Source organism: Schistosoma mansoni, chromosome 6 (assembly GCF_000237925.1).
Source record: "Schistosoma mansoni strain Puerto Rico chromosome 6, complete genome".
Taxonomy (NCBI): Eukaryota; Metazoa; Platyhelminthes; class Trematoda; order Strigeidida; family Schistosomatidae; genus Schistosoma; species Schistosoma mansoni.
In genome coordinates, this window is record NC_031500.1 from 4,918,140 (window position 1) to 4,944,200 (window position 26,061).

The 26,061-nt window shown below is 37.1% G+C and overlaps 1 protein-coding gene and 1 non-coding gene across 2 annotated transcripts; one reads left to right on the forward strand and one right to left on the reverse strand.

Annotated features, from left to right (window-relative positions):
* Positions 1-6,185: 6,185 nt before the first annotated feature.
* Smp_tRNA_01742_Gln_TTG.1.1 lies at positions 6,186-6,252 on the reverse strand. The gene has a single exon. It is a non-coding gene (tRNA).
* An 8,316-nt stretch (positions 6,253-14,568) lies between these two features.
* Positions 14,569-15,321, forward strand: Smp_099420 (hypothetical protein). Its single transcript, XM_018798023.1, has 3 exons — positions 14,569-14,729; positions 14,770-14,966; positions 14,999-15,321. Exons 1-3 carry the CDS (start codon positions 14,604-14,606, stop codon positions 15,015-15,017), a joined length of 342 nt encoding a protein of 113 aa, XP_018653006.1. The 5' UTR covers positions 14,569-14,603; the 3' UTR covers positions 15,018-15,321.
* Positions 15,322-26,061: the final 10,740 nt, after the last annotated feature.

A 26,061-nucleotide genomic window follows, 5' to 3' on the forward strand; every position in this document is an offset into this window, starting at 1 on the left:
TATTAGTTAAATAGGATATATAGATGTACAAAACATAAAAATAGTCATACATTTAAATCATTGATGGTGGTAAGATAGTTAAAGAACATAGTTGGTAAATTGTAGATTCAAGTTTCTTGGACCAATGAAATTTTGAATTGTTGAAATATTTTAACAAATATTAGAAAATTCGTACTTACCTTTGATTGTTTCTAAAAGTACTGTTGGCTACTGAATGTTTTTTTTCAATGGTTATTAGTAGGTGTCAAAGAATATAAATCATTTGGCACGAAATCATAAAATAGTTTTATTGTAGTGTAGTCTACTTATATCCATATAAGTAGTATATGGTGATGGGCAGACATAGAGTGTATTTTGGCAGAAGACCGATTGAGACAATTGATTGATAGTTTGCAAATTAACTGTTCACTGTATGATTATCAAAATTTAGTGAGATAGTCTGTAATTTGTGCTTAAATACATTCGATCGCCCCCAATTGTGTTTTGTTTACTACAATATCTTCAGATCATTTATCGAATCTTATTAAATAATAGATGTTTATATACTATGAAATCGTTGAATAATTTTGTCGACATTGCTTAAGGATATCGAATTGTAATATTATTAAGACAATTAATCCCGCTAATACTGTTGATTTTCTCATTCAATAGTCTTTTAATTGTTCTTCTGAAACCATTCAACGAAGTGTATACACTCGATCAAAATCGAAATCTTTTAATTTCTCATCAACCATGATATCCATCTTCAGCTGATGTCATTTCCTAGTGAAAATGACTTTTGATCAATGTTGAATTTATATTGTGGTGTGTGGTACTAATGTCAATTGATATAATTAATATGCATCATCAATGGAAAGTGAAATACCTGATGGCAGAAGGTTAATAAAATTAAATAAAAGAGAACAAGAACAGTGAATGATTGGTGTGGAAATGGAGGAACAGTGAAGTCTGAGATGATTGATTGACATTTGGAAAAGGAATAGTTAAGTTTGAGACAGTTGATTGAGATTTTACAAATGAAGTATTTACTATATGGTTCTCAGATTTTATTAAGATGTTCTGTAATGTTGTGTTCGAATACATTCGGTTGTCCCCACTTGTGTTCTCGTTCACTACATATCGGATATGAACAATGCAAAGTACAAGTTTGAAAGAAAAACTTATCGACATTGTATTTGGGTTTTTTTCCTTTTTAATATTTATTAAAGATGAAACGGATTGGTGAAGAATATTTTTTTCCTTATCTTTATTCATACTTTTATATCACTCATTTCTAAGTAAAACATTCAAGGTAAATATTTAATGTTGAAGAAATATACATCAGAATGGGGATTTGTGGAGATTGTATTGATTTGAACAGTTGGATTGGTGAGCCGATCTAAGTTAGACCACCATTGAAAACCTGTGAGTACTGGACCATTGTTTCGTCCCAGTATTGAACTCCTCCGCAGTACACATCGATAAAATATTGCAGACGAATAAGACATAATGGCTCAATTTTTCACTTTATATCAATTTGATATAATCTGTCGTTATAATAACTTGCAAACATTTATAAACAAACGAGCTTTAAAAATATTATGTCCTGAAGGATTAATCACTTCAGAGTTTTGAATATGTCAATTGTTATTTAAAAACTAATCATGGAATGTTTAAGGAAACTGATAGTTTACCATCTATCTCTAAATGTATCGGACCAGATTATCTTCAGATGTTCTGTAATGTTGTGTTTGAATACATTCGATTGTCCCCATTTGTATTCTCATTGACAATAATACAAGTACCTTAATCCAATCAGTGTCATTATTATAGATCATAAAATTAAAAATTCACAACTCAATGAAAGATGTTCATAAAAAACATCTCGAAAAGATTTTACCAACTATCAACTAGGTCCTGGGTTCGAATTTTGTGAAGTAGGATTGTGGATGCGCACTGTTGAGGAGTCACACAATAGGATGAAACGACCGTCCAGTGCTTTCAGGTTTTCCATCGTGGTCAAGCTTCAATTGACTTATGATTTCAACTATATAATATTACTAAAATCTCCACAAAACCCCCTTATCAGCAATAACATAACAAAATTCAGAAAGAATTAACTTAATATTGTAAAATAAAATAACCTCCCTTTTAAAAAAAAACAGTAAAGGAAATGTAAGTTGATCAAACCATATTCTTTCAACACTTCACGACCATTTACAAAACAAAACAAAACAAAAAAAAAGAAAAGGAGGAAAGAAGTAAGCCTAGATTAAATTTAAACCGTTTTGTTATCAATCAACATTTAAGTTTAAGGCTAATTTCATGTCAACTAAATACTATTTAGCATTTTGACCAACCACAAACATAAAAATCTATCTTATTCCATATATACATATATACATAGAATGTAAATATAAGACATGTGGTATTTTGGCGCCATAATGTTGTAATATTGTCAACCTTTTATATTGTTAACTATATAGAAGGTAAGGAAAACTCTTTTACGTTTTCAAATCATACTGAGAAAATAAAGGTAGTTTAAAATACTAAACATTTTTTTTTGATGTATGGATTGGGTGGGCTTAAATAGTTTGAAACGAAAAATAACAAACAAACGAATATGTATATAGTAGAAGGTCTTTCAAGGAGTTTCCTGTCATATGTGTATTTTACAGGCTGTTACTGTTTCAATGATATTCTCATAGTAGCAAATATATATGTACCATACAATATAAACTGGTTCATTGAAATTGTAGACCAATTTACCTTTCTAAAGTTGTCAGTTCTGTCAATATATATATGCATTAAACAGTAATCTTTTAGAAGAACCAATAGTGTTATGTTCAAACCAAAACCATAAATCACCCCACTTCCTTTACACACACACACAAACACATTTATATATTAATACACATACAAAAAAACACGTACCAAACTAATATTCATTAATCCATCACTTAATTTCGCCAATACTACCATTATCATCGCTATTACTACTACTAGTCATTCAGTTTTGTTCACAATATACAATTTTACAACAGTTGGACATTGAATAGGAAAATGAAGATTATGAGAGAGAGGGAGAGAGGGGAAAAAAGAAACAGAAATAAGGGGGGCAGAAATTTATTTATTGTCTATGTCATTTAACCTAAATAACTGAATGTACACATTTTCTTTCATATATCCATTAAACAAAATCTCAATCATAACGGACGCATGAATTCATTCATTATACAATTAACTATAGACGTATTTATTTAAAGAAAATGAAAAAGGAAACTTTTAAAAGTTTTGTAGCCACTTTAAAATGTTACGAAAAAACAAAAAAAAAGAAAAAAAATTCAAAAAAAGGAAACAAAATTTCAAAAAAATTGCCAGTTTGTTTAAATTTTTTTTTAGTTTCCTTTCAAACTAGTCATAATATTTATTAGTAGTATTATCAAAATATCAAAAATATATATAATCTCTATGGTGAATAACAAGCAAATTATGTTAACATTTTCAATTCCTATTACTTATACAATCACAATTGTTTGAAAATGATGAAATTTTATTGAATTTGAAATAATAACCAGTTGATGGGTAATATTTAAATGTAAATCCTTTACAAATTCATATATGCACTCGTACACACACATACATACATACATGGAAACATACATACATACATACATGCACTAAGTAGATGGTGATGTTTCATACAAATCCCTATACTTGAAACATTTATTTACCCAAGACAAATGTAATCATATAAGGGAGGAGAAACAGAAGATAAACGAGGACAGTTGTTCGTCTTCTTCTTATTCTTTAAATTGTTAAATAGGATGGCTCCACTTTACATTGCTTCATAAGGTTCAAAAAAAATCAAATGTATTGTAGAATAAGAAAACAAGCAAACAGGTATTATTGCATCATGATGTTAGTGATTATATTTAAAAATTCAAAAGTTATGATGGAATATTTAAAATGTTAGTATTTGATAGTATCAGAAAAGGGTTTTGTGGAGATTTTAGTAATTTTATATAGTTGAGATCATGAGTCAATTGAAGCTAGATCACCATGCCGACTCAGTGGTCTATAGGTTAAGTGCTCGTGTGAGGGACTGATAGGTCCTAGGTTGGAACCTCGCGAGGCGGGATCGTGGATGCGCTTTGATGAGGAGTCCCATAATAGGGCGAAACAGCCGTCCAGTGCTTCCAGGTTTTCGATGGTTGTCTAGCTTCAATTGACTCATGATCTCAACTATTTGATAATAACTAGTTAATTAAATATTCAACTCATCTTTTGGTGTAAATATTGTTGTCTAGTAAAAAAAATTTTATTTATTTATTTAAACACATAAACATTGGTACAAGGAGGCATCAAATATATATGCACCATACTTTGTCATTCGATTTGCATCAGGGCTGGAATACTGTCCGGGTGCCCAAACTGAAGCAGGTGGTTTTCTTAGGGAGACACTCCTCGAGCCTTTTACCTAGAGGTCTAACCCACAAGACAGTGGAACAATGTTAGGAGATGCAGTCTCATGGTAGTCGGTGACCAACAATAGATTCATACTCCATTTGTTCTTTCAGGATTCTAGAGCCGATGTACAATATTGGTTTGGAATCACGGTTTTCCAATTCCTCTGAGTGGATCCTCTGTACCCACCAATCTAGTTTAAACACCAGACATTCTCCTCTCATCCTCTCAGTTTCGTAAACAACGCGTTCGCCTCGAGAAGGTAGTGAGTGGGACTTCCGTGGAAGTGATTGGTTAATTTTTTCTTAGTAAAGTTCCAAAAAATTAATATTCAATATTTTTTTTAAAGATTTAAAAATAGATTAATTTAACTGAGATTTTTTTAGTAAACTATTAAAATTAGTTTATCATTATAAATTGATAATATTTTAAATAACACGAAAATCATAGCTGAAGTTTTGAGGTGTGAACTTTATACGTCGATATACCTTAATCTCAGAAAAGTACTTTCGGTGCGTGCTACTGATGTCAATTGATATAATTAATATGCATCATCAATGGAAAGTGAAATACCTGATGGCAGAAGGTTAATAAAATTAAATAAAAGAGAACAAGAACAGTGAATGATTGGTGTGGAAATGAAGGAACAGTGAAGTCTGAGATGATTGATTGACATTTGGAAAAGGAATAGTTAAGTTTGAGACAATTGATTGAGATTTCGCAAATGAAGTATTTACTATATGGTTCTCAGATTTTATTAAGATGTTCTGTAATGTTGTGTTCGAATACATTCGGTTGTCCCCACTTGTATTTTCGTTTACTGCAAACTTACTTATAAATATATTTCTATACAAGTAAATTATTGAAAAAAATAGTGAAGAGTTGATTTGATTCTGATCTACATTATAGCTGTCTTATTATATTATGAAATCTGATGGGTTCAATCATATGGATATTTCAGTAAGATAGTTTATGAAGATCCAGTTTATTCAAACATAATTTCTATCAACTACAGATACGTACTAGGTAGCACTTTGAAATATAAAAACTTTACATGTTTGCTTTATTCAAGCTTACCATACTGTCAGTATAGTAAGGAACGAAACTAAGAATTTCAATTCTCATTGGCAAGTAATAACTCATTGAGTCATTAAGTTTTAAACTAATATCTTGCAGTTTCACCTTCATTCATTGTATGATATCCAGTCGTCAACATGGATACTTTCAACTCTCAAATCGATATTCTTCAACCAAACAACGCCAAAATTTTTTAACTTAGAAAAGGAATGTTGAGAAAATATACCTAATAGTCAGATATTACGCGTGTGGAACTGATTATTTTCATAGTATTAGTGAGAACGTTGCTATGACATAATCCTTTCAAAATCATCCGTTACAATAATATTATTGTTTGTTCAAAGTATTATGTAGATTAGTTAATCAATTAGATACAATATAATCCATTTTTACCACTGACCTAACTTGATGAATTAATCTTACGCATGCAGAAAAGTATACACATTAAATATCTATGAATCGTAGAAGTAATCGTTACATAACGAAGAAATACTGAAGATAATTTGGTCCGATACATTTAGAGATATATGGTAAACTATCAGTTTCCTTAACCATTCTATGATTAGCAAAGATGGATAGTGGCTAACAGTGGATTCCAGGATGCGCGTTTCGTCCTACTTGGGACTCGTCAGCTGGATGTACCTGCATCTCAGAGTTGAGGTTCACTCTGGGACTCGAACCCAGTACCTTTCGCTTCAAACGCCACCGCGTTATCCACTCGGCCACTGAGTCCTGATAACCACTTGCTTGTGCAATGGGGTGAAGTTTAAATTCAAAACATCAATGGGAAGATTCAAACAAACAATACTAATTGAATTCATTCTATGATTAGTTTTTAAATAACAATTGACATATTCAAAACTCTGAAGTGATTAATCCTTCAGGACATAATATTTTTAAAGCTCGTTTGTTTATAAATATTTTCAAGTTATTATAACGACAGATTATATCAAATTGATATAAAGTGAAAAATTGAGCCATTATGTCTTATTCGTCTGCAATATTTTATCGATGTGTACTGCGGAGGAGTCCAATACTAGGACGAAACAATGGTCCAGTACTCACAGGTTTTCAATGGTGGTCTAACTTAGATCGGCTCACCAATCCAACTGTTCAAATCAATACAATCTCCACAAATCCCCATTCTGATGTATATTTCTTCAACATTAAATATTTACCTTGAATGTTTTACTTAGAAATGAGTGATATAAAAGTATGAATAAAGATAAGGAAAAAAATATTCTTCACCAATCCGTTTCATCTTTAATAAATATTAAAAAGGAAAAAAAACCAAATACAATGTCGATAAGTTTTTCTTTCAAACTTGTACTTTGCATTGTTCATATCCGATATGTAGTGAACGAGAACACAAGTGGGGACAACCGAATGTATTCGAACACAACATTACAGAACATCTTAATAAAATCTGAGAACCATATAGTAAATACTTCATTTGTAAAATCTCAATCAATTGTCTCAAACTTAACTATTCCTTTTCCAAATGTCAATCAATCATCTCAGACTTCACTGTTCCTCCATTTCCACACCAATCATTCACTGTTCTTGTTCTCTTTTATTTAATTTTATTAACCTTCTGCCATCAGGTATTTCACTTTCCATTGATGATGCATATTAATTATATCAATTGACATCAGTAGCACACACCAAAATAAATATTAGTTGGAACATTAAAAATAATTTAACTATTTTACAATCGGAAGGAGGTTTTGTGAAGATTTTAGTAATTTTATAAAGTTGAAATCATTAGTCAATTGAAGCTAGACCACCATGGAAAACCCGAAAGCACTGGACGGCCGTTTCGTCCTATTGTGGGACTCCTCACCACTGCGCATCCACAATCCCGCCTCACGGGATTCGAACCCACGATCTATCAGTTTCGTGTGCGATCTCTTAACCTCTAGACCACTGAGCTGGCCGACATCCAACGGTGTCGATGTCTAACTTATACCAATCCACGAATTTCTTCAGTGATTTCCTATCTGACAACAGACCTGGTTGAAATCCACTGATCACTGCTTCTTACTAGAACTCCAGGAAATACCTCTTGATGTCAGTCACTAGTGAGCATACGGTCGTTCAGTGCTTCCATGATGGTCTAGCTTCAATTGATTCATGATCTCAATAATTTCAAGGATGTTTTATAAAGTTAGTCTTTATGTATCCGTTTCAATATGATAGATATTTTGTTTATATCTGTTGAATGGATGAAATGGCTAATTAAAATAGTGTGACAGAAATAAATGTCTACCAATCAAATAATTTATTCATAATAATGATAATAACACTACTACTTACAATAATAATAATCATCACCAATCTGAATGATACTTTGAAATTCAACAAATAAAGTCTGTCACCCTTTTCATTAATGACTGGTCATGTACTATTAGTGCGGAAGATTCATAATTTGTCCAACTAATTGTATAGTTTTATAAAAGAGTAAAGTTGATTCCAAATATTTGATCAATTTATGCAATACATCTCAAATAGTTTGACCACATATTTACATACATTATCCTATTTATGTTTTCTAAATCAGCTTTGGAGTTAAAATAGGTTAAGAATCGAACTGGGCGAGATTATAATTTATGGACAACCTTTGAGCAACGTTAACTTGACCTTGAGAATGTCCATCTACTAAATAGGACTAAATAAGGGTTATAAAGCAGTATGAGGAATTGGAATTATGATTTACAGTTGACAGTTAGGGCTAATAACTAGATTCAGGGTTTTCATCACTAATTGACATAAGCTAAAATGCTAAAACACTACTTAGCCAAATGGATGACTAAATTTCTTGCCAAAACCAAAGACCCGTTATCTTATATTTGATTGGTTCGTCCACAAATTATAGTCTCGCCACCGCTTCTTTATACAATTAAATACCTTCACAAATCTGAACAAAGCAAAAATGATAATACTTTTTTCAAATAGTAATAGTTTAATTGTACTATTTATCCTTCTTATAGACTAACTAATATGAGACGAATCTTATAAGTGTGCTTTATTAGACATATTACATTACTGATTTATTAAGGCAGAGCAACGCTATCTAGTATAGTCTATATAGTTGTTACATAATCCAATAGATTGAGCTATTTGTTGATTTGATATAAACTAACTACAAAAAAATTAACAGTGTGTTTGACGTTGCTGTTATTTTTGAATAAGAACGTAGTTTTTAGTTTAAACAAACTTATATTTCGGTAACCTACCGAATGGTTACAGAACAACTAAAGTGATTGTAGTTTTCCGAGTAACACATTATTACATAGATAATCTTTTGAGCCAGGACAGTTCTTTTAATTTGAGTTCTCGATTATTCCTGATTAGCTTTCATGCTTGAATTTCACTAGCTTTTATGTTTCATGAACAGCATAATTATGATCTATAAATGAGCTAATATCATCATAGTGGATTTCCGGTTATGATGCCCATGTAAGATTTATTTTAGTTTCAGAAGAGATGGATCATTTTAATCATATTGCTCCTTCTGTATACTTGAACTTGTCAATTGTTCATCTGCAAATTTGAGCACTTTCTAAAACTTGTACACAATGGTATGCATGTGTCTATTTACTTCCTTGTATTTTCCTACATGTTTATTCAACTGAATTACCTTGATATTCTCTGACTCAGTGTATTACCTAACTTTCATAATTCATATATTTGCTTCATCTCCTATTGCTTTCCTGCTTTTTAATACTCGTCTATATATATATATAGGCAACATTCATCGTCTTTGTCACAATTTAACTGAAGTCTACTGAGTCCCTTCTTTCACATGTTGTACTAGGGCACATGTGATAGCCGCATCAACTAGCTCCTGCTAGAAGGAGCTTTCTGAAAATTCAGCTCTCAGATTTTTCCAATCTACGGTAAGTGCATGAAAATCTCCTAGAATTGGACGTAGACCACTCTGTGACCAAGAATTGAGACTGTTTAGCAAGACCTCATTAACCTCACAGCTTAGACTGTGTTAGACCAAACTAATCAGAAGGTTTTGTCCCTTGAATTTCAAACGGCAACTAACTAATTCACACGTCCCACTCTCATGAGATACACTGTCGATGATGGCAAATGGGACAGAATTCTTGATGAATAGAGCTACTTCTCCTCCTCTATGCTTCTGGATTCTTTCGGTTCTTACCAACGTGAAACCTTCAAAATCAAGTTCCATACTATGTATAGGCTGCGTCAGCCAAGTTTCTGTGATTGATTATATCTGACTTATTGTAGTTCTTTTGCTGCTTCTTATCTTTTTACACGATCTGCGAGTGGCGAATCGTTACGGACAAAAGCTCCTGAACCCTTTAGTTTATGTCTATTCTGTAAAACTAAGTCCCGTTTATTAGAGATTTAAATACTACTTTAAGCAACATGGTTTCATTTGGTTTTAAAATCGCTTGACATCCCAACAAATTACACTGAATCGTCATTAGGCTCTATTCGAGAGGACAAATAAGACATTCAAAAACGCGTGAAAGATTTATTTAGTTTGCTTTATTTTCCCTTTTGATTTGAGCTATCAGCAGCTATCATTAAAAGTAAGTTTGTAACTTCAGCTGTTGTTCACTTTACCAACAATGGCAGCGAACAATATTGTCTATAGAAGAATAGTTTTCACATTATTCAATGCATTTACATTACTGATAATCATATTCTAGTTTACGGTGATTAAGATATATTGTGGGATTGATATAAATATACAGACAATGGAAAAAGTTTGTTCAGAAATCTAAAACCATAATCACTAACAGATGAAATAAATTATTCAGCCTTGAAAACTGACGGGATAGTTAACACTTAAGTACACAGAAGTATATTGAGTCGAACATACGGAAAGTATAATTTAGCGTGACGATGGAGTATTGACAGTTATAATCATGAATCTGGTATCCTGTCAATGATCGTGTAGCGGTAAATAAAGCCCTAGAATAAATAGCTTTATAAGTCACCGAGACTAGTGCTGACTATACCAGTTTTGCTAAAAATTAGTAACTGAAGGCGCTCAAGCATTCGCATCAGATTACGTTCGGGTATACCATGTTGCCCGTCTCTTGCAACAGATGATCAGCTTATGTCACGTGCATTTCGAAGCATGAAGTATTTTCCAAATATATTTTCACATTCTTGCATTTATGACTTCCAGCTAAACTGGTTTTAAGATACTCATATGAATAGACGTTTTGGACAACAGCGTTGTCAAGCATTGTAAATCTATGACATCTTCTCTTGACTTACGTCCTTTAGTTTTAGGTATTGCATTATTTCAAGTGTTTAATTGTAACATCTGAATATTGTGGGTTTTTTGCATAAGGACTTTAATAAGAAATGCCAGAATGAATAGTTATTGGTAGGTTATCTCAAGATAACGTGTTTTACAGTCGAATTCACATCCTCAAAGGAACCATACTAGCTGAAGAGCAGATGTTGAACTATCTCTCTGATTTACGGCTAGTGTGTCGGGAACAAAGTAATTTAAACACGACAGAAGACAAAACTGTCACCTTCGGAATACTAGTGTCGTATGTATGCTGACACGAAGTACTTGTACCGTCTTATGAATTCGGAAATGGCCTGTGCATTGCTATTTTTGGATTTCGCTGAAATGGTCGATGTATCATTGCAAACCGTTCTACTACCAAAGATATCGCACACAACGTTCTTAGATTCAATCCTTTCGTCGTTAAAGAACTGTAGTAGGCGTCGAGTCGCGACTGACGATGATCACCACTACAGGAACAATACGTTCTAGGTATTAGGTTGGATCCCTCCGTGGGTCAAAAACTAGAAGGCAGTTGACGGTTGCAACAAGATATATTTATTAGCGATCTCATGGTATCGAAAGGATACCGAGATTGTGCCAAAGATTACTAGCGGAACTACTGAGCGTACGAGAGTTCATGCAAGGTCACAGGCAACGGAAGAGCGTGTGTGTTTTGTACACTTAAACAAACAGGTACAGTAAAATAATCACTGGTACATTTGGTTATGGTAATAATTGTTTCGATTATACTAATCACGTTTTCGTCGTAGAAGTGGGTCACTATAGAACTATCTTCTGAGTCATGCTTTCAGCAGCTTGCGATAAAAGTGGAGAGCACAAATGTCAAGAGTGCTATGAAGACCCACCCTGGCCTTCTTGATGTTCCTCATATTTATCAATGGTGAAGATGCCACAGGTAGTGTAGCTTGATAACACTTCGCCGGCAACATATTCTATAATTGAATCGTACCCACCCAGTGAAATCAAAAATCAAAAGCGAGGAGGCTGGAAGATATATTTGATAGACTATCAATATATCGACAAGCGACTGGTCTAAACTGGCTAGTGATCGCAGTAGAAGTTGAGCAAGGCGTTCCCACTCGTGATCTGATGCAGATGCATGACCGAGCGCCTTCAGCTAGGTGAGTCTATTAAAACTAATGTGGTCAGTATCCAATGTTGAACACTTACAGAGCTATTGATTTTGGGGATTCATTTACCGCTACAATGGACTCGCAAAAATTTAGGCATATCATTCTTATCTACGTTAACAAAATTAAGCCTTGGAGAACTATCAGATAATAGGGTGATTCACAGAGAGAAAATTAGAGCTACTGGAGGACTGGATGCAAAACGATAGTTTAATTCTTAACCCTTAGAAATATCAAATGATGTTCATGGAACTCCAGATAACTATCGATCAGCCTTATCCCTCTGGAATGTTATCCGTCTAGAACTTTAGTGAACTCCCGAGCTATGTTCGAGTTCGTAACTCAACCGTTTATCCTATGGTCAACACGTAAGCTATCACATCGCCCTCCATGGATTAACAAGGAAACCCGGAATTTGTTGAAGTGTAGGAAACACTTCTGGGACTTATTCTTGTCGACAGGACAGGCAACACTTAAGTGCGAATATAAAAAATTCGAAATATATGTAAAAAGACCATAGCTAAATCCCGTACCACTTACGAACGACAGTTGGCATACGATAGCCGTACCTGTTCTAAGCGACTGTTTTCGTACGTTAAAAGGCGAACAAAACGTAGCGATGCTACTCCCGCATTACTGCTAAACGAAAATTCAGATTTATTAGCTGAATCTGATCTAGCAAAAGCTGAGACATTTGCGATCTATTTTAGTAAAGTCTGCTCTACGTGTAGTGTTACATCTACTTGTTCCATTTACAATGAGATACCAGCCATAGGATCTATACTCGCGACTGAAGAAATTGTTCTTCCACTGATAACAAACCTCAGACCTTGTAAGATACCGGGCTACGATGGGTTACATCCACGTTTGCTGTCATCGCTTGCGGACATCATTTCAAGACCACTCGCGACGCTCTTCAGCATGTCCCGTTCACTAGCTCAACTACCTGGAGACCGGAAAGACTCTATAGTTAGTCCTATATTTAAGGATGGTCAAAGACGGATCGTATCTAACTACCGGTCCGCCAGCCTGATTAGCATAGTCGTTAAGTTACTTGAAAAGATAATTCGCGTTAAGTTACGGAGTCACATAGATTCGTATAACCTGTTATTTCCCGAGCGTTCGTGCTTAACTAACTTACTTATTGCGAGAGAGGATTGGACAACAGCCCTAGATAACGGACTGTTTGTCGACGTGATATTCATAGATTTTAGCAAAGCGTTTGACAAGGTTCAAAACTTAAGTCTTATGCAGAAGCTCTTGAGCTTTGAAATAACAGGTACTATACAGGAATGGATAGAAAACTTATGTGGCCTAACACAGAGAGTGAGGGTAAACAGAACACCATCCGAACGGAAGCCGGTCAAAAGTGGTGTACCTGAAGGCGCCATCTTAGGCCCTTTACTTTTCCTCCTGTATGCTAATGAATTACCTCTATTGCTTAAGTCGTCAACATTATTGTTTGCGGATGATGTCAAAACCTGGAGAACAATAAGAAGTGGGTCTGATCGTTGTGAATTAGTTAGGTGGGCTCATGATTGAGGCTTGTAAGTTAATGCAAGGAAGAGAGTACTCATGCACGTTGGGCACGGTAATAGTTACCATTATACCATTGATGGTACATCTCTTCCACGTGTTCAAGAACATAAAGACTTAGGAGTAAACATAAGTCACGACTTGAAGACTACTATACACTGCAACGTGGCTGCTTCCAAAGGTTATCATGTGTTATGGTCACTTCGCCGAGCATTTAAATGCTTTGACAAGGGGATGTTTCGAGTTTTATATCCCACCTATGTACGGCCACACTTATAAAACTGTATCCAAGCAGTTAGCCCATGTCTGATAAAGGACACTAACTCACTTGAGCGTGTCCAGCGTGTGGAGACGAAATTAGTGAAGGGTCTTTCTAAACTCTATTACAATGAGCGTTTAAAACGTCTAAACCTTTTTCCCTTATCTTATCATTGGACGCGGGGTGACCTTATACTGGCATTTCACATCTTTAATAATGATTCGGGTGTTAATATGTCTTATCTTTTTGCTCCCTCCAGCACTAATAATCTCCGAGGTCATAGCAAGAAGGTTCACAAACCGCAATCTAATAAACTAAAGGTGGGTTCCGTTTTTCTCATTGAGTGGTCAATGACTGGAACGCCTTATCCGAACAAGCGGTATCACCCCTATCAGTGAACATTTTCAGGGGGAATCTAGACCTTCACTGGAAGGAAATCTGTTAGGATTAACACAGGTTCATCAATCTACTATCCTTATTACTGAAGACTGAAGAGTGGACAAGAACTGTTGTTGAAAGGAAACCCGGGGACTAGCCACAACTATGCAGAAATGAATTTATAAATTACACCATCGTTATCTTCTTACGAAGACGGGCGATTGTACTATCGTATTCATCACGATAAGTTCAGTCGAGTGTGTACACTAAACCCACTAGATGTTAACAATGAATTGGAACAGTGCGTTGACCCTCAAAACGGAGCTCAAAATTTCAATTACTTATGCTTACTAATCCCAGGAATAATAAATATTGAGGATGGTGAGAATGAAGCTTGATTGTTTAGTATAAGCACAAACCAAGGACTTTTCTATTACAAAATTTTGCCGCGTAAATTACCGGACAGATGTCAGCAGTTTACCGGGCATTGATTGGAGCCGTTGATAAAAAGGTTCCTGCTCGACTCAAACCTTTGTGGAATCATCCTGCGGGACCTAAAACCATATTTTTCTGGGCGCCTACTTTTAAATGGGTTTGCTAATGACAATCCACAAATTACTAGTTAATTAAAGCTTCTTGTAATAGCTGGTTTAGCAGATATTAACCGACCAGTCGAGAACGTCAGTTTATACCAAAGTACAGCACTCGCTGCAACTGGTCTCATATGGTCTCGATATTCTTTGGTTATTATCCCTAAAAATTACAACCTTCTCAGTGTAAACGCCTTTGTTGCTCTAACTGGTTTATATCAGCTAGCGAGAATCGCTCGGTAAGTTGTTGCAGTTCCTTAAAACTTTTCAGTTATGAAAGCTCCAAATAGAAAACAGTAAACTCAATAGTCAGGGAACCCTCATTTCTCTTGTATCACTTGGATTTAGAACATATCTGCGTATGCAAACATTTATTCGGCGTATTTGTTGGTTTATCATGTTAAAACAAACTAAGTCCATGTAGTAGTTTATATCATATTACCTGTGGCTTTGTCACAGTTATTTCCAAAATGTACTGATTTTAAATTTTTTGTTCTACCTTACTAGTTGTGTATCAACTTTTGTCCCCTGGATATTTTTCTTCTAGTTACTTGAGCATTTTTAGCAATAATACTCTTTAACAAAAAGCACTTCAATAGTTGTGGTTTACACCAGTTTTTCCCGGGAGGAATTTTAATACTACGAACGGTGATTACAGAAACTATTTTCTGGATTTTATCAACCTGTATATAAACCTGAAAAGTATTCAGTCATGTAAATTAGCCGACCTCTCACATTTAAGAATCATATAAGCTTTAGAAAACATCGCACTGTTTGTGCATTTTTTCTTCACTAGTTGTGTCTTGGAACAATTGATTGAATAGAGGGTATCGTTAATTAGTATTAGCTGCCGGCTCCAGTCATTATTCTTAACAGTGGAATGTTTCTCCATGCGCCACCTTTTTAATGACATTTGTTAATGAGCGAAGATATACCTTCTGGTAACTCAATCTAATATGGATAGTCGCCTCAGCTAGTTCTTGGTTTGTAGATTTGAATTGTATACTCTCATATGGGCTCCTGTAAGATATAAACGGTCTGTCTGACCCTAAGTCAATATCAAGTATTACAAAGTTTTTAGCCAAGTTACTTTTGTTCGTTTTGTTTTAGGGGTAATTAGTTTGTTCACATTAATTTAGCGTCATGCAAAAACTTAAAGTCCTTGAGATAAATTGGGTTTCTGTATGGATCCTCTCTCCTTATGTGTATTTAGAAAAGGACTAGTTGCTGACACAGTTTACCCTAGTGTTGAATAGTCGTTTAGTATAGTGGATATCTTGACAACTGAAGGATTTACATTTTTCCCAATAGGTTCTTAAACATTTTTCAGTTACTGCACGATTGTATGGTGGTTTCCAAGTTCCGGATACTATTGGTCTCCATGTGACTCTATGTCTTCACGGTGGGTGACGCAACGCTATTCGGCTTGATGACCATAAGTATATTATGGTCTTATACCACTTGATGCCTTCCACTACTATATTTCTTAACGAATATACCATTGACTTCACAATGGAATCTGGGATTAGCTAAGACAAGAAGCAGTTCTTGTCTCCTCCAAGTGGCAACTAATTGTTCTACTAATTATACTTCTATGAAATAGAATCTCAGCCAGGTCTAACAAGATTTCCAAGGGAGAGGGCCAACAGTCCTCTTGTTTAAGAAGTGGAATTAAATAACAATTCTATTAATTTCTTGAAACCAACCTCACTGTTATCCATAGACAGAGTTAACAATGTTTCTGTTATTGCGGTTGTATTCAGCCTGTGAGCGTCAATTAAAATATTTTCTCCGGTCGTTTATTAAGCAAATTTCGAGGGTTGGTGTGAAAAACCTAGAATTCATCCTAAATACCTTGTGCTGCACCTAGAGTATTTTCGGAGCCTGACACGTCGGAAACTCGTTAATTTATGATGCCTTTCACCTGCTACTAAACGTATTTTTAGCTCTATCGTTCTTTATACGACAAGTGATAGATCCTTAGTCATAAAATCTTGGTCCATAGTGCTTATTTGCTTTATATTTTATCCACCAACTCACATTGCCTCGACCGCCCATACATTACGATCGTTATTGCATACTTTCTGTATGTTCTAGACTAGCTGAAATTTGGAGACAACAGCTTATAAGAAGACCTCTTATTATATTTTCTTAATGCTGAAAACAAGTTTCAAGCTGTAAATTTTAACTGACCCTGTGAAAAGCACTTGACCTTACTAAATGGTCAGTTCTCGATCAGAGCTAAACTGTGTCTTTTGTGAATGGGAACTTTATATTCTTGACACCTTTTTACTCAGTCTTTTCAGGAGTAAAAACCAATTTCCCCTTTCAAATTATTTATTGGGTTTACCAGAATTTATGTCTGACCTGACTCTGCTCCTACGATACGTTGGAGTCTGTTCTGCCATGAACTGGCCGTCTGCGACAAAGTGACTACTTACTGCATTGAATCCAGTATCCTGATGATAATGTGAATGCTTTTTTTTCAGAAGTCTTTTCAAGAGGCGATCTTTCTTAGTATTCTGATCTTGCTCTGGTCTCTTTAGGAGATGCATTGGTTGATATTTTATAGATCTCTTTGCCAACGGACAATTTAGTTGTATTCTGAGGTCCGGAATATTTTTATTTGTTACATGTTCCTTAAGTACATTTAAAAGTAGAATGTCTGTTAAGTGGGAGACCCAACATTTCTGAACACCACTGTTGTCAGAGCCTTTTGTATCCTACGTTGTTGAAATTCTTATAAAGTACACTCGTGAAATTCATTTAAATGTTGTGATATCAACCAATGCACTTATTACGCTGTAACATTGGTTCGTGGAAAGCAATAGCTCAAGTATTTATGAGCTCACGTTTCATTACGTAAGAATCTACGTTTATCGTCAAACTTGCGGTTAGCAGGAGTAGGCCGACGTATCTCAACGAGTTGTAAGGAGCCTGTATAAACCCAATGCTTATAAGTGGGAAGTTTCGTGAAGCCGCAGGTTACTTTACTCGTCATTTTCATGTTGTCATGCAAATGTAGCCAGTGCTCATCTATACTTTTCGGTGGATTGATGGCTAGTCTTGAACCTAACTCGGTTTGATATTTAGTTGCAACAGAAGCTGCAACCAATTTGCTGACATCGATCAGTTTAGGACGATGAATTTGTTGGCCACTGAAACGTAAGATGAAATTGGCGGAAACAAAGGTATGGTCAAATTTCAGATAAGTACTCCAGAAGTAGCAGCAGTCTTGTACACGGCCACGTCAGCAATAGCTGGTTGCGACGTGATCAAACTGAGTTCAGGTTTAAGATACAAACGGAGGACACCAAGTCGCACATCGGCGATGACTGTGCCGAAAGTTGGTGTTAGCTAGCATCATTTATTTAAATACATAAACACTGTTACAAGGAGGCACCAAACAGTGACCTGAAGACATTTAGGTAGGACAGGATTCGCAACGTAGTCGACCTACTGTATGAGTTGAAAGATAAAGATATACAAAATGGGAATAAAAGGGAACTAAAAAGTGATATAAACTAACGTCATCAAATAATTATAAATACAATTTCTGAGAATGAAAATTAAAGCGAGGGTAATTCGACTCTAATTTATTTGTGGGTTAGGGTACTGCCCGGGTGCCCAAAATGGAACAGGACTTAAAATGTTCATACAGTTTGCGTTTATATTGTGCGGCACATGAGAAACATAAAGTTAGTGTTTTGTAATTATAACCCATTAGTACATGAATTGAGAGAAGTACATCCTTCCCCAAAATAAACTGGTTGCTAACAATATGGTAGTTGTACGACGTAGAGTACTGTTTGGAACCAGTCAGCTAGAAAGTCTTATCCTTAAAGCATAAACGAAGTATCCCTGGGACTTGAAATTGTTGTCGGAAAACAAGTACTAAGACTGTCTTTACCATTCTACAGTATAGAATCAGTAGACACAAACGTCCTTGGAAGTAAGATGAAATTTCATATCTGACAAATTATACTGCCAAACTGTCTGGTGTTACGTACTTGGTGCGTTAAACTACTGCAGATCCTGACATGAGAAGCCAGTTGAAAATGGGAACAAGGATTTACTACTAGTTTAGGTTGTGCTTGAGTACGAGTTTGAACAGGATAAGGAAATATAAACTAACCAAATTACCACTCTCTAAAACCACGGCATGAATTGATTCAGACTATTGGTGTATCCGGACAATGTATGTTGTAGCTGATCAGTCAGTGAAAACAGACACAAACAAATGTATCGCTTATACTGGACTATTAATATTGTGAATAACTTCATGCCATTGTTTTGTGTTAATACATCTTGCTATTGATACCTAATTGTCGAGTAAACTGTCGTACAAGTAAGTGTGGTCATGCGGTTTTGTCAAGTTCAAAGACAAAACATTTTACTCGTAGCTCCTTAACATTAACAGCTTAATCCTTGTACCTACTTTTTGAGCCCCCAAATGCCCTGGTACGGCCGAGAGTGGGGAAAGTCCACTCTCCCTCTCGAAATGCTCTCACATGGCCACGTGAATATATAGCCTCTGCCAGGGAAGTCCTACTCACTGCCTTCTCGTGGCAGGGGTGTTGTTCACAAAAGTGAGAGGACGAAAAGCGAATGTCCGGTGCTTTAACCGGGTTGGTGGATGTGGAGGGTCCACCTAGGGGAGTTGGAAAACCCTGATTCCAAACCAATGGTGCACATGAGCTCCAGTATCCTGAAGGAACGAATGGCGAATGAACCTGCTGTTGGTCACCGGCTACCATGGGACTACATCTCCTTACGATGCTCCACTGCCTTGTGGATCAGACCTTTAGGTCAAAGGCTCGGGGTGTGGCCCCCTAAGAAAACCACCTGCTTCGGTTTAGGCACCCGGGCAGTATCACAGCTCACACACAAATAAATGAAATGATGAATTCTATTGACGATACTATCCTCGCTCATACCAGAAGCAAGACAATTTACATTATTATTATGATTATAACCATTACAATTTACATTATTATTATTATTATTATTATTTACCATATCACTTATTCACTCCCTTTCATTCCCAATTTTTGTATCCTTCCTTTCCAACTTATGCAGTAGCTCGTCCATGGTGGAAACTCTGTCCTATCTAAACGATCTCCAGTCACTGTCTGGTTGAAAGTGAATGCTTCCACCGATTACGAATACTGAAGCAGTCTTTCTGAAACCACGTACACCGTTCAAGCTGGTTTCTTTCAACGTTCGCACACTAATGCAGATCGGACAACAGATGGGGCTGGCTATGTCTTTAGAAAGTCTTAATGTTGATGTTTGCTGTCTATCCGAGACCCGTATTCAAGACTCTAGTGAAGTACTACAAATTCGCTCTCCATCTGTCGCTTCGAAAAGCTTGTTTCACGTGCGCTTATCCGGGGACTCTGTGGCATCTTCGTCTGGTCTTGCAGGTGTTGGTGTTGCACTAAGCGCTAGGGCTGAGGCAGCACTAATCGATTGGATCCCCATTAACAGTCGGTTATGTGCTGTTAGATTAGAAAGTTCCATCAAAGTGAGAAGAAATCAGCGTGAGAAACGGTGTCTTTTCGTCATCTACGCCTATGCCCCGACAGATTGCAGCCCGGATGCAATCAAGGATGAGTTTTACCACCAGTTAACAGTTCTTCTCCAGAAAGCGCGTTCGACAGATATTGTAGTATTAGCCGGAGACTTGAATGCTCAGGTCGGGCGTCTAGGCACAGAAGAGAGTCGTTTAGGTGGCCGATGGGGACTTGTTGGTCGCAGGACAGATAACGGGGACCGTTTGTTGCAACTGTGCACAGACCACAACCTGTTTCTGGCTAGCACTAACTTCCGGCACAGTCATCGCCGGTGTGCCACCTGGCGTCCTCCCTCTGCATCCCAAGCCTGGACTCAGATTGATCACATCGCGATCAGCTACCGCTGGCGTGGTTGTGTACAAGACTGCCGCTCCTTTTGGAGTACCTATCTGGAGTCTGATCATGCCCTGGTCTGTGCCAATCTTACCTTACTTTTCAGTGGCCGAAGGATTGACCACCACCAACGGATCGATGTTAGTAAACTGGCTGCAACTCCTGTTGCAAGTAAGTATCGAGCGGAGCTAGCCTCTAGGCTAGCTACCATCCCACCGAAAAGTATAGATGAGCATTGGTTGCATCTTCACGACGCCATGAAAATGGCGAGTAAAGCCGCTTGCGGCTTCGCGAAACGTCCGGCTTACAAGCACTGGGTTTCTTCTGGCTCCTTACAACTGATGGAAGCCCGTCGGTCTACTCCGGGTGACCGTGAGTATGACCACAAACGAAGGCTGTTACGTAATGAAATCGGGCAAAGCTTGCGTAAGGACCGAGAAGCCTGGTGGTCGGAGCGTGCTAATGAGATGGAAGCAGCAGCTGCATCTGGTAACTGCCGGAAGCTCTTCCAACTCATCCGAGCCACTGGCAGCAAGAAGTCTGGTGTGAGTGAAACAATCTACGAGGATGATGGGATGCCAATCACTAACATCTCTCGACGTCTTGGACGATGGGCGGAATTTTTCGAAGGGCAGTTCAACTGGCCTGCTGCTCCGGCAACATCAACCAGTTTGTCCTGCCCCCCATGGCCGGTGACGACTGATCCACCAAACGAGGCGGAAGTCCGCAAGGAACTCCAACTCTTGAAGCGCTACAAATCACCGGGCCCAGATGACTTACCTCCGGCTCTTTTTAAAGATGGTGGTGACTTTCTGGCTAAGGAACTGACGGTGCTGTTTGCAAAGGTTTGGGAGCAAGAAAGTGTTCCAACATCATGGAATGAGTCAATAGTCGTCCCTATCTTTAAAAAGGGTTCACGTTGTTCCTGTAACAACTATCGGGGGATAAGTCTACTTCCGATTGCGTCCAAACTATTGGCTTCTATCATTCTTCGTAGGTTGTTTAAAACCCGAGAACGATTTACTCGCGAGGAGCAGGCTGGTTTTCGTTCAGGTCGAGGATGCATTGATCACATCTTCACCCTCCGCCAAATGTTAGAACATCGTCATACTTATCGCAGGCCAACAATCGTAGTGTTTCTTGATATCGGGGCTGCCTTCGATTCGTTGGACAGGACTGTTCTCTGGGATTGTCTATTGAAGAAGGGTGTGCCTGAGAAGTTCATTAACATCTTAAAGGCCCTGTATACGAACACCTCAGGCAGAGTGAGGGCATACAACCACCTTTCTCCATTGTTTCATTCGAGCACTGCGGTTAGGCAGGGTTGCCCGATCTCACCATTCCTCTTCAACTTTGCCATCGACGACATCCTGGAAACAGCTCTGATGGATGTAAGTAATGGCGGTGTGGATCTGCTGCCTGGAGAACGACTTCTCGACCTCGAGTATGCGGATGATATTGTCTTACTGTGCGATAATGCCCAAGGCATGCAATCCGCACTTAATCAGTTGGCAATCAGTATCCGCAGGTACGGCATGTGCTTTGCACCTTCGAAGTGCAAAGTACTCCTACAAGACTGGCAGGATTCTCATCCTGCACTCACCCTAGATGGTGAGCAGATTGAAGTAGTTGAGAAGTTCGTGTATCTAGGTAGCTATATAAGTGCTGATGGTGGCGTGAGTGATGAGATTGATGCACGTATAATGAAAGCCAGAGCGGCTTATGCCAATCTGGGCCATCTTTGGCGCCTTCGTGATGTTAGTCTGGCTGTAAAAGGTCGGGTCTACAACGCGTCGGTGAGAGCAGTTTTGCTCTATGCTTGTGGAACCTGGCCTCTCCGAGTTGAGGATGTTAGACGACTCTCTGTGTTCGATCATCGTTGTCTCCGAAGGATTGCTGACATCCAGTGGCAACACCATGTTAGTAATGCAGAGGTTCGGCATCGTGTGTTCGGGCACAGAGACGATAATTCAATTGGTGTTACCATCTTGAAACACCGACTTCGGTGGCTTGGACATGTTTTACGAATGTCGTCCCAGAGACTTCCACGTCGTGCATTATTTGCCGACTCTGGGACTGGTTGGAAAAAGCGGAGAGGAGGTCAGTGTATGACATGGTGTCGTGGTATGAAGGAAAGCTACAAAGGGCTAGTCTCTGTTGGTCCTTCACGACTCCCTGGCTGGGGTCCGAGAGATGGTGCAACACAGTGGCTAGAGACGTTATCAGATATGGCTCAGAATAGAAGCCAGTGGCGATCCTGCTGCAACCTTCTTTTACTTTCTACATAAAGAGTGGTTCTAACTTTCTTAACTGAGTCTTCTGGTTGTACATTTCAGTCCGCCTTATCTTTTCATCCCTTCTCTTCCTACTTTCATTATTTTGTGTGGCTCATATGTATCTGGTGCCCTTTTGTACCAATATATATATGTTTAAATAAATAAATAAATAACCTACTTTTTGAAGCAAATAATCCACTGAGTTGTTACCACATGAAAAGACTAACACCAGCATACATCACTGTCTATTTCTTATTTTAATCGCTGAAAAATTCCCATCATATTAAAACAATTATATGAACGATGAATATTCTTTTCAATAATTTCTCATAAGAATTTACAATTATAAATCCAAATTAATAATCCACAAAAAGTTGGCCAAGTTTAAGACAGAGTATATCATTTAAGAAACTGTAATATGTGAATCAAGGAGTGTTCGTAATATAAAGTTAGATCGAATCGTTAATGTTTGGGTGACTAATATGAAGTGTCAACTTGAATCAGTTTATAAGTGAAATGAAATGTTGACATAAATGATCATAATAAATATAGTTGACATGGGGTGAAAGAGAATAATAGGATTACAAATCAGAAATTACTTAATATGTAGAATAATATGAATTAGATCAGATATAGTAGATAGGGGTAGATGCTGGATAAATTTCTCTAAAAGGTTAGCAAGTGTAATAATAATAATGACAATGGTAAAACGTGTAGATAAAATAAGCTTAGGATATAAAAATGAACCTTAATCAAATTACGTCACCATACTATAAAATTGATTATTAACAAGTTGGCCAGGGTAAAAGGAGCGGCTGGACATATTTCTTTTGGATGCAAACCTCTGGCTTTTTTTATCCGGATAGCAATCGCCTTAGTCGTCTGCAGAATTCTTAATCTGACGGAGTTAAATAGACTGTTGTTGACACGATATATTGTTGCGAAAGATTGCTCCATGTTGGCTGTATGTTCCGTCTGAACTAAATGGGCTAAAATGGAACTATTAACCGTTTTGACTACACCTTTGCTTAACCACACTGGGAGGTGCTCAAGAGCCCGAATATACAAATTCCTAGAAAATCTGCTTATATAACTTGCCGCACAGGAGCAGTTGAATTGATAGATACAAAAAGAGGTGGCTAGTCTAGGCAATTTATCTTTCAACATCCGCGTGATCATTGGACGTGTGGAAAACATTAGCTGTAGTTTACTTGAATTAAAAGTTCTTTGGATTAATCTTCGTAACTTGAGTCTTAGCATTTCACTATGTGCATCGCCTCTGAATTCTAGGCGTATATACAGAGGCTTTTTATTCACGGTTAAGCATTCTTTATACTTTGTTTGATTGGCTATGTTTTTATGTATAAATCTCTCCGGGTATCCGTTTTCTCTCAGGGTCGTGTATAATGCTTTTGTTTCATCTTCGACCGCATCCCGAGAGCATATGGTCTTGACTCTATGGTGTAATGCCTTAATCAGGTTCCTTTTGTATTGTAGAGGAACAAAACTGAGAAAGTTTGTATATTGATCCGCCATATTGTTTATGTTTCTCCTTAATGAACCGTCTTTTCTCCTTGTAAGAAGAACATCTAGAAAGGCTATCCTACCTCCATTTTCCTCTTCACATGTGAATTTTATGGACCGATGTACTGTATTGAATAACTCAAGTGTTTCTATTAAGTGAGTATAGTCGTTACAAAGGATGAACGTGTCGTCCATATATCGGCAGTAAAATGAAAGCTTTTCAATCTGTTTTGCCAGTGGGCGGTTTTCTAGTTTCAAGAGAAAAATATCAGCCAATATGAGACTTAGGGGTGAACCCATCGCGACACCATCTATTTGTCTGTATTTTATTTTATTTAAACACATAAATATTGGTACAAAAAGCACCAGATAAATATGCGCCTCACAAATCTCATTTCATTTGTGTGAGGGCTGTGATACTGCCTAGGTGCCCAGACTGAAGCAGGTGGTTTTCTTAGGGGGCCACACCCCGAGCCTTTGACCTAAAGGTCTAGTCCACAAGGCAGTGGAGCATCGTAAGGAGATGTAGTCCCATGGTAGCCGGTGACCAACAATAGGTTCATACGCCATTCGTTCCATCAGGATACTGGAGCCTATGTGCACCATTGGTTTGGAATCAGGGTTTTCCAACTCCCCTAGATGGACCCTCCATGTCCACCAACCCGGTTAAAGCACCGGACATTCGCTTTTTGTCCTGTCGATTTCGTAAACAACAGTTGTGCCGCGAGGAGGTAATGAGCAAGACTTTCCTGACAGAGGCTGTATACACGTGGCCATATGAGGGCACTTGGAGAGGGAGAGCTGACTCTCTCCACTCTTGACCGTATCAGTGAATTTGGGGGCAATTAACTGTTAAGGTAGACTCAATTATTATCTATCTCAATGATTAGACAATGGGAAAGAAAATCCCAACAAGATAATAAAAAAATAAAATAGTTAAAATGATTACAAAAGTAATATTGACGCACCATGTTTACTTCGTGTATGAATTGCTTGGGGCTATGAGTCATATGCTTAAGAATCGGTCACAATGGTACAAATCAGTTCATTTTTTATCTTTCTTTAGATCTCGAATTTTGAAATTATATTATACTTTTGTATACGTAATCTTTGCTACCTAGATGAAATTTCTCAAAATTCATATTCCCTCAACAACGTTTTCTATAACCTAATTGGTTGCTATCTTCGTTAGTCTGATAACTCTGTTGTGTGCTCCAAGGTAATTGAGCGTTATGATATGAAAAAATTATTTCCCTGTCTGTTTTTGACTTCTCAGAATATAAAGTCAGTCGTAAGGATTATTAACGTTGAAGTGTTGTTGTATAAGATGTATCCTATTTATTCATTCGTCCATATGTCTAAATAGCATTTGAGCATTATTAATGATGTCAGGTCGTGATAAAAACACTAATCCTAATTTCTAACTCTAAATCCTAATTCCTTAGACTAATTTACAACACTTTAGTATCGCTCAAATGTCAACCATAAACTATAGTCCTACCGGATCCTCAATAGTTCGTAAAAAGACCGTAAGTTAACCACAAACTCCAAAATTTTAACTTTTATTATTAAGATTTGACATTTACACCTCATTGAATGGAAAGGTTCACCATAACCTCTCTTTA